Genomic DNA, 9912 nt, shown 5'->3' with positions numbered 1-9912 from the left:
ATGGTGATTAGTGTGGAAATTCATAATTGTATAGTCAAGAAAACACTGGTTGACCAGGGCAGTTCGGCAAATATCTTGTATTGGAATACCTTTAAGCAGTTGGGTATCTCTGAAAGAGAGTTGATCCCTTATGAAGATCCCTTGGTCGGTTTTGCAGGAGAGAGGGTAAGCACCAAAGGGTATATTAAACTTTTCACTCGTTTCTGTTTTGACGAGCAGGAAAGCAGGGAAATTCAAGTAAAATATATTGTGGTAGATGCCAATACATCTTATAACATCCTCCTTGGTCGACCATCATTAAACATGCTAGGGGCAATTGTCTCAACTCCGCACCTAGCAATGAAGTTTCCATCCGACAAGGGGAAGATCATCACAATACACGCCGACCAAAAGGCCGCTCGGGAATACTATTTTGCTAGCTTACGAGTAGCTCCCATGGAGGAAGGAAGTTCAAAGTCCAGAAGGGTTCATGCTGTTAACCCTTCGGCATCGGTTGATGAACCAGTGTGGGATCTTGACCCAAGAATGAATAATGAGGAACGTGTAGAGCCAATTGAATTAAAAGCCCCGCTACAGCTCGGGTCTCAATCAAATCAGGTTACGTATATTGGTGCTGATATATCCGAAGAGGATCGTGTCGCCCTGGGACGTATAATAATGAAAAATAGAGATCTCTTTGCATGGGCACCGTCCGACATGCCCGGCATAGACCCAAGTGTCATGTGTCACAAGTTATCAGTTTGTGCCGAGGCGAAGCCGATTGCTCAGCGTAAAAGGAAAATGGGAACGGACCGGAAACTTGCAGTTGAGACTGAAGTTGCAAAGTTGCTCGAAGCCAAATTTATCCGAGAAGTTCACTACACCACTTGGTTGGCCAACGTGGTAATGGTAAAAAAGCCAAATGGAAAATGGAGAATGTGTACTGACTACACCAATCTCAATAAAGCATGTCCAAAAGATGCTTATCCACTCCCAAATATCGATCGGCTAGTTGACGGAGCCTCCGGACACAAGATCCTCACTTTTCTTGATGCTTATTCGGGGTATAACCAAATTCGCATGCATCCCTGAGATGAGGAAAAAATGGCCTTTATAACTGATTCGGCCAACTATTGCTATCAGGTAATGCCTTTCGGGTTGAAGAATGCAGGGGCAACCTATCAGAGGTTGATGAATAAAGTTTTTCGACACCAACTTGGTAGAAGCATGGAGGTGTATGTCGACGACATGGTCGTTAAATCCCATGACATTGCTCACCACGTAGCCGATCTTTCAGAAGTGTTCCAACAATTGCGCCGATATGACATGCGCCTGAACCCGGAAAAGTGTGTGTTCGGGGTATCAAGTGGAAAATTCCTCGGATTTATGTTGTCGGCAAGGGGTATTGAGGCCAATCCTGATAAATGCATGGCAATCGTCAACATGGTAAGCCCCAAGAACCTCAATGAAGTCCAGAAATTAGCAGGACGCCTTACAGCTTTATCAAGGTTCCTCCCCTGTTTGGCCGAATTAGCTAAACCCATTGTTGGTTTGTTAAGAAAGGTTAAGAAGTTCGAATGGTCTATCGGATGTGAGGAGGCTTTCCAGACTTTGAAGGAGCGCCTCGGCTCACCACCTATTCTTTCCAAACCCGATCCCGAGGTACCAATGGTGGTTTATTTATGCGTATCAAATGATGCAATCAGCACCGTTCTGATTCAGGAAAAAGAGGGGCAACAACCCATCTACTTTATCAGTCGCATGTTACAGAAGGCTGAGACAAGGTATCAGCTTCTGGAAAAGGTGGCACTTGGGCTTGTTCACACTGCTCGGCGCCTCAGGCAGTATTTTCAGAGTCATCGTGTCGTTGTCCGAACTGACTGCCCCATAGCCAAAGTGTTGCGAAAACCGGAATTAGCAGGACGGATGATGGCTTCGTCTATTGAGCTATCAGAATTTGACATCAATTTCGAGCCACGAGGTCCGATCAAGTCTTAATACTTGGTGGATTTCGTTAATGAATTGCAACCGAAAGGTCATTTTGAGAATGACTTGTGGACGATGCATGTGGATGGCTCTTCGAACAGTCAAGGCAGTGGAGCAGGTATAGTCCTCGAGGGGCCAACGGGAGTGACTCTTGAGCAATCTTTGCGATTCGCGTTCAAAGCGTCAAACAACCAGGCCGAATACGAGGCACTATTGGCAGGGTTAAGACTTGTCCAAGAGATTGGGGCCAAACGATTGATATGTTGGACCGATTCGAAGGTCGTAGCAGAACAAGTAAATGATAACTTCCAGGTAAAAGATACCAGCTTGTTGAGATACTATCATTTGTTTCAACGAATGCGCAATGCCTTTGATGAAATCCAAGTAAAGCACACGCCAAGAGAGCATAACGAGCGGGCCGATCAACTAGCTCGATTGGCAACCATTACTCGGAAACCTGGACAGCTACGAACCACACTCCACCTTGACCTTGCAACTCCGAGTGTAATTTCTGCCGAGTGCATGACGGTTGAGGAACCAACCAGAACATGGATCACAGAAATAATAGATTACCTTGAGCAGGGCAAAGAACCATCTGACCTTTCAGCCGCCAAAAAACTCCGAACACAAGCAGCTAGGTATTCGATTGTGGGAGGCGACCAGAGGTTTTGCAGTTCCGTTATTGAAGTGTCTCGATTCGATACAAGCGGACTATGTTTTAAGGGAGATTCATGAAGGAATCTGTGGTTTTCACTCGGGAGGAAGAACCTTAGCTGCAAAGGTGCTTCGGGCAGGGTATTACTGGCCAACCCTTAAAGATGATTGTGCAAAATTTGTTAAGCATTGCATCTCGTGCCAACGGCACGAAAACCTCATCCATGCTTCGGCTGAAGAGCTAGATGGCATCAGCTCACCCTGGCCATTCGCAATGTGGGGAATGGATATCCTTGGACCATTCCCAATCGCTAAAGGCCAATGCAAGTTTTTGTTAGTGGATGTGGATTACTTTACAAAATGGGTGGAGGCCGAACCATTAGCTAGTATCACAGCTGCCAATGTCCAAAAGTTTTTATGGAAGAATATCATTACCCGCTTCGGCATCCCGCATGCTCTTATCATTGACAATGGTCTACAATTTACCGATCAAAAACTTAACCGGTTTATTCAAGATCTTGGCATTAAGCACAGGTTTACGTCAGTAGAGCATCCACAGTCCAATGGTCAAGCCGAAGTGGCTAACAAGGTAATCCTCACCGAGTTAAAGAAAAGGTTGGGAGATGCTAAAGGAGCTTGGGCCGAGGAATTGTTGGAAGTCCTTTGGGTGTATCGCTGCACGCCCTAGTCCACAACTAGGGAGACACCTTTTCGGCTCACATACGGTACCGACGCCATGATTCCGGTCGAAGTCGGGGAACCATCCTTTCGGCGTCAATATTTTGATGAGAATGCTAATGAAGCATCACTCCGAGCCGAAATAGATACCATTGAGGAAGTCCGCACCAAGGCCCAAATCATGGCTGAGGCATGCAAGCAGAGGATGACTCGGAGATTTAATTCCAATCTCATTAAGAGAAGTTTCAAAGAGGGAGATTTGGTATGGAGAGTTCAAGGGACGACAAGACGTAATCCACGAGAAGGCAAATTGGCAGCAAATTGGGATGGCCCATTTCAGGTCCGACAGAGCCTCGACAACGGCGCGTATAAACTTGAAGAACTCTCGGGCAAGGTCATCCCAAGAACATGGAACGCGTCGCATTTGAAGACATACTATAGTTAGTCTTTGTAATACAATGATAATGTAATCGCAAGGGTGCACTCTTTTCCTTGATCGGTCTTTTTTTTTCCTCTTATAAAAAAGTGAAAAGGGGTTTTTGGCCGACAAGGTTTTTAACGAGGCACCCTTTAATGAAATGCAGTTCAATTCTTCCCTCTCATCATTATTCTTACTTTAAAAACAAATTACTAAAAAAAAAAGGCTTCCCTCCCGAGTTGATCAACTCAGCCAAGGATGTGCCTTCGGAAAATCACGCAAAAGGCTTCCCTCCCGAGTTGATCAACTCGGCCAAGGATGTGCCTTCGGAAAATAACGCAAAAGGATTCCCTCCCGAGTTGATCAACTCGGCCAAGGATGTGCCTTCGGAAAATCACGCAAAAGGCTTCCCTCCCGAGTTGATCAACTCGGCCAAGGATGTGCCTTCGGAAAATCACGCAAAAGGCTTCCCTCCCGAGTTGATCAACTCGGCCAAGGATGTGCCTTCGAAAAATCATGCAAAAAGGCTTCCCTCCCGAGTTGATCAACTCGGCCAAGGATGTGCCTTCGGAAAATCATGCAAAAAGGCTTCCCTCCCGAGTTGATCAACTCGGCCAATCTTCAATGCAGCGCAATTCTGAGTGAATCCATTCCGTCTTGCTTAGAAATCAACGCAATTCCGAGTGCATCCACTCGGTCTTGCTTAGAAATCAACGCAATTCTGAGTGCATCCACTCGGTCTTGCTTAGAAGACTAGTTTGGATTTCGGTTGCTTTTACCAAATTATGGGCTACCGCAGTTTTTTAACCTATTTAACAGTATTATTTATAATAAATTTTAATTAAGCCTTAATTGAGGTATGTTAAAGACTGTGTTTATAACACTTGATTAATTATCTTACGCTGAATTAATCAATAAATCGCTAACGGATTTGAAGCCCATTGTAAACTGCTCGCATGAGCTTAAGAATTGTGCTTATAAGAAGCAGACACAAGTTGAAGTAAAGGATTTTCCTGTGATTCTCTCAAGCCATCCATTGTACTTTTGCCCGTAAAGCTAAAGCAAAGTGACAAGAACAAGCAGGAAAAGTGAAAAATAGAACATGCAATGTCAGCTTTCATTGATTAGTATTTAGTTGTCTTGGAACTTAGATACATCAATCTTTTAGCCTTGTTTAGAATATTTATAGTTTAAAGTTTTAAAATTTTTAAAAATTACAATCAATTTTTTTGTTTTATTATTTTAAATTGTTAGTTTTAAAATAAATTTACTTTAAAAGTTTTTTATCCTATTAAATTTAATTAAGAGTGTATTAATTACTAAGGCGAAATTGATGATTGTAGATTTGTACGTAGTGTTGATAATTGTGATGTCGGTATTGAAATCGGTCATGCTACTAGTAGCTAGTGATGATGGTTAATAGCATTAGGCCTCTAAAGTAAAGAACTTTTAGTTGATGGAATAATATAGGAAAGAAAAGTCAATAAAATAGATTTGTAACCTTGAGAAAAGAATTGGTTCTGCAAGTTGGACAGAAGAGTCTTAATAGTAATGTTGGTGGTGATGACAATCATCTTGATGCTTATGATACTGATACTAGTGAAGATGTCTATGGTGGTGGTTGTAACATTCCAATTTGTTAGTCAAATAGCCTCAATTAACTTAAGGAGGGGAGTGAATTAAGTTTTCCAAACTTTTCTCTTATAGAACTTTTCTGAATTACTTTCTTACAAATTCAACTTATTTCCTTAGACAAATTTGTATGTAAAGATTGATGATGTAGAACAACTCAAACACAATTAAATAACAAATAAATAAAAGTGTAGGGAAGAAGAATTGCAAACTTGATTTTATACTGGTTCGGCCAATCCTGCCTACATCTAGTCCTCCAGTCTCCCACTTGAGATTTCCACTACCCTTGTAAACCTTACAAGACTTGAATCCTCCAACATCTCGGAACTCCCTTTCCTTATGTTGAGATTCAAAAACCAACAAGGAGAAAAACTCTTTCTCCTTTATAGATCCAATGATTAATTGAGTTTTACAGAATGACTCTCTTTGAAGAGTAAATATTACACTTTGATGATCTTAAAGAACTCTTAAGAGATTTTGCAAATGACTTTGGCCAAGTAGTTTTTGTAAATGATTTTCACAATAGAGTTCGTAACCCTCCTCTGAAAAATTATATGTATTTATAGACAATTGTTTCTTAGGTTATGTCTTTTCATGAAGAGTTGTAACTTTCTATTATTTTTCAGAAAATAGGCTCTGGTAATCGATTACAAGACTTGGTAATCGATTACAACGGTTTAAGTTTAAAATGTTTGAAACATTGTATAATTTAAATTCAAATTTTGAAGTTTTATCTTCTGGTAATCGATTACAATGACTGGTAATCGATTACTAGAGAACCTTTTAACATTTCAATTTTGAACAAAGAAGTTTTCATCTTCTGGTAATCGATTACATGTCCTGGTAATCGATTACCAGACTGATAATACCAAAATTAGCTTTATGAAAACTTAAGATATAGAAAGCTTCTATTTTCCAGTTAAAAACACTACTAGAAAAATTAAAATTAGAGAGGAAACAAATCCGTCACTAATATTTATAAACATTTATTGTTAGAAATTAGTGACGGAAAATATAATGTTTGTGATGCCTTAATTTCGTCACTAATTGTGACGGACGAAATTATCTGTCACTAAATATTTTGTGATGCCAATTTTTGTGACGGAATCATTTCCGTCACAAATTCCGTCACTAATTTATTTGTGACGGATTTTATAAAGATTAATAAAAATCTGTCGCAATTTGTGACGCCCCTAACTCCGTCGCAATTTGTGAGGGACTAAATCCATCGCAATTTGTGAGGGACTGTCTCCGTCACAAATTTGAGAGGGATTGAGAGGTATGTGTGTCAGTCACAAATTGTGATGACGAATAAAATCTCTCACAAATTGTGATGAATAGAATCCGTCACAAACTGTGATTACTAGTATCCGTCACAAACTGTGATGTCTAGAATTGACTAGAATCCGTCACAATTTGCGACGACTAAAGTCCGTCACAAACTGTGATGACTAGTATCCGTCACAAACTGTGATGACCAGAATTGACTAGAATCCGTCACAATTTGCGACGCCAAAAATCCGTCACAAACTGTGATGACCATAATTGACTAGAATCCGTCACAATTTGCGATGGATAAAATCCGTCACTAACTGTGATGACCAAAATCCGTCACAAACTGGGATGAATTTCCGTCACAAACTGTGATGACTAGAATCTCTCACAATTTGCGATGAATAACTGCGAAATCTGTCACAAACTGTTGTGCTGAATAAAATCCATCAGTGATAAATAAAATCCGTCACAAATTACAAATTATTTTTTCGTAAATTTGTAAAGAATATATTTTTCTCCTGTAATTGTGATATAATTTTTTAATTATGAATATAACAAATAATTTATTAATGAATCAAAAAAGTTGAATTTATTGTCTATTTGTTTAAAAAATTAACAAAATAAATAATTAAAAATTTGTCAATTCTATAAAAGCATGTAACTAAACACAAACATAAGAAAGTCAAGCATACCATAGATACAAATAACACCCAATATAACAAAGTTTATGACTTTAGTTGATCCCTAATGTATGATAAGTACTATAGTAAAACTTAAACATAACAAATTATAAGTTTAAAGCATAGTAAACATAATAGTAAAAGATAATGCATCCCTAAACATCTATATCATGATCATCATCTAACTCATTATCATCAGATTGTACAATGTCAGCATCATGTGTAGGAGGAGGTTGGGGAGGACGAGAAGATTGAGAAAACATCTCCATAAATTGCTTCAGTTGCTCACGAACCAACCGAGACTCTTCCTGTGAAGCACGAATCAAATCTGCATGGCTTTGCAATTGTTCTTTCAATGATTTGTTTTCTTCAGACAAATTTGAAACAAGATTTTTCATTTGTGCATACTCAGGAGTTGAGATACCATCTAAGAATGTAGAAGAAGAAGGTTTATACTTCCCAGCCTCTGAACCTAAACCAAATATTCTTCCTTTATCGTTCACACCACCAACAACATCATAGAAAATACTATTTTTAGATTGCACACTAGAGGCAGCATGATCTCCCGATAATTGTTGTGACTCTCTTTTAGATAACCGTCTTTGATACTCATTCTATATAAAAAGAAAAGTAAGAAACAAAAGTATATAAACATTAATGACAATAGAAGATCTCATGAATGTCATGAATGATGCAAAGAATCATGCAAGAAGAAGAAACAAAAATACTTAGTAAAAAGTCTAAGATATAACTTATGAGAAACACATCACTAGATAAGTATGAATTCCAATGAAATTAGTAACTTGTAAACCTAGATGCAACACCACATACACATGAATCTCATTGAATTTAGCAATTAATAAACTAAGATGTAGAGATGGTAGCACTTCACATTACATGAAACTAAAATTGAGCACAACCAATAAGGTGAAATGATTCTATGTTCACATAATTCAGTAAAAAATTCAAATCATATAGAAAAATTACATACTATAAATCGTATGGCTTGCAATTTTGAGACCATTAACGGTAACCTATCTTAATATGTCAAGTCGACAGTGAAGGATAGAACACGACAACTTTCACAGTACCATAACCATTGTTGAAACATAACCATTGTTGTGTCTCTAATATAACCATTATATGTCAAGTCTTGCAAACATAATCATTGTTATCTCTCTAATAGAATCAATCAACTTCTTCATAATTCAATATATATCAAATTATAACTTACCGCTATCCTTTCTGCCTTGGAAGACACCCATGTATTCCCGTTCGCTGTCTTATGGGTCTTTTGGAATAGGTCCCAACATGTTGGAGTCATATCTGTAGATATTTTCTGAAAGAACAAAGAGTAATCTAGTTTAATTTTAAATTTTGCTCCTGAAAAGAATAAGTAAATATTACTTACCAATCTCTTAAAATGCTCAGAAGTAGGAATGGATCCTCCAGTATGCAATGAACCATCAGAAGAATTTCTATTATTAGCATTAGTCATTGACTTATGTTTCCAATTCTCATCATTCCATTTTTGTTGAAGTTCTACACGTTTTTGCTTTGGAATCCAACTCCCTAGATCAATGCCTCGTCGCACCCTATACATAGCATTTTAAAGCCCTTCAGATGCTTTATGGTCAAATGCTTTTCTAATTTGTGCATCATGATCAGGCAGCCACTTGAACTTTCTTTACATAAAAAATTTATAAAATATTATTTAAACAATGCAATTTAATGCAATGAAAAATATAAAATGGTTATTATAATATTTGTAGTTCTTTATACCTGAAACTCTTCAAACCACATGTTTGCCACACCTTCATTAGTGCTTTTAACCTCTCCATATGATTCCCATGACCCTTCAAACTTCCCTTTGATTATTCTTGAAATTTCACGGGTAGGGTGAATTGGTGGGTCGAATCTATAAAAATAAAATAGAAGAACTAAAATAACTCATAACACGAAACATGTTTATATTGATGTAAAAGAAAAGAATTATTCATACTTACGTGTTTTGTGGACCTGGACGAATCCAAATACGTCCATCAGAGTCAAAACTTCCAATTTCTAAAGATGGATCAATAGAGGATGATGATCCAACAATTGGACTACCAATAGCATCAATGGAGGGATTTGTTTGTGGTCTTTCAATCATATTTGGGAATTGTGTCAAAGAAACATGAGGGGTAGGTATAGACTGGTTAGTTTGAGGAACTAAATATCGTTGGGAAGTGGAAGTAACATGAGGGCTAGGTGTAGCTTGGTTACTTTGGGGAGTTGTAGGTGTTTGGGAGGTGGAACCATGTGTAGGTTGTGTAGTACAATGAGAAGGTTCTCCAATAGAATGTGTTGGCTGAGAAGTAGAAGGTGGTGGCACAATGGTGGTACCTCTACCTCTCCCTCTTCCGCTACCTCTACTAATACCTCTACCAGTGCCTCTCCCTCTTCCTCTATCAGTCATGTTATTGCTCATAATCTATATACACAATGTACAACATTAACAAATAAATTTTATTAAGACATCAATAATAAGTTCAGATTAACAAATAATATCTACTATATAGTAATATACGCATATCCCACAACAACCACAAGATTATGACATCAAAGTCT

The 9912-nt window shown here is 38.5% G+C and overlaps 3 protein-coding genes across 3 annotated transcripts; 2 read left to right on the top strand and 1 right to left on the bottom strand.

Annotated features, from left to right (window-relative positions):
• On the top strand, nucleotides 1-1071 carry LOC145957901 (uncharacterized). The gene has a single exon (XM_083074328.1). It carries the CDS (start codon nucleotides 1-3, stop codon nucleotides 1069-1071), a length of 1071 nt encoding a protein of 356 aa, XP_082930454.1.
• Nucleotides 1072-3355: 2284 nt separating this feature from the next.
• On the top strand, nucleotides 3356-3742 carry LOC145957900 (uncharacterized). Its single transcript, XM_083074327.1, has one exon. The coding sequence runs from the start codon at nucleotides 3356-3358 to the stop codon at nucleotides 3740-3742; it is 387 nt and encodes a 128-aa protein (XP_082930453.1).
• A 2570-nt stretch (nucleotides 3743-6312) lies between these two features.
• On the bottom strand, nucleotides 6313-9818 carry LOC145957740 (uncharacterized). Its single transcript, XM_083074154.1, has 4 exons — nucleotides 9309-9818; nucleotides 9085-9220; nucleotides 8714-8897; nucleotides 6313-8641 (listed from the first exon to the last, which is right to left on the bottom strand). Exons 1-3 carry the CDS (start codon nucleotides 9770-9772, stop codon nucleotides 8880-8882), a joined length of 618 nt encoding a protein of 205 aa, XP_082930280.1. The 5' UTR covers nucleotides 9773-9818; the 3' UTR covers nucleotides 6313-8641; nucleotides 8714-8879.
• Nucleotides 9819-9912: the final 94 nt, after the last annotated feature.

Source organism: Cajanus cajan, chromosome 5 (assembly GCF_000230855.2).
Source record: "Cajanus cajan strain Asha chromosome 5, NIPB_CcT2T_4, whole genome shotgun sequence".
Lineage (NCBI taxonomy): Eukaryota > Viridiplantae > Streptophyta > Magnoliopsida > Fabales > Fabaceae > Cajanus > Cajanus cajan.
This window is presented reverse-complemented; position numbering and strand designations above follow the sequence as displayed.

What these genes read in the sequence shown, in the direction of transcription:
- LOC145957740 (XM_083074154.1), bottom strand. Translation starts at nt 9,772, where the DNA reads ATGAGCAATAACATGACTGATAGAGGAAGAGGGAGAGGCACTGGTAGA. An exon ending in CGTCCAGGTCCACAAAACAC is followed by an intron (nt 9,221 to 9,308) that starts GTAAGTATGAAT and finishes TTATTTTTATAG; the next exon opens with ATTCGACCCACCAATTCACC.
- LOC145957901 (XM_083074328.1), top strand. Translation starts at nt 1, where the DNA reads ATGGTGATTAGTGTGGAAATTCATAATTGTATAGTCAAGAAAACACTG.
- LOC145957900 (XM_083074327.1), top strand. Translation starts at nt 3,356, where the DNA reads ATGATTCCGGTCGAAGTCGGGGAACCATCCTTTCGGCGTCAATATTTT.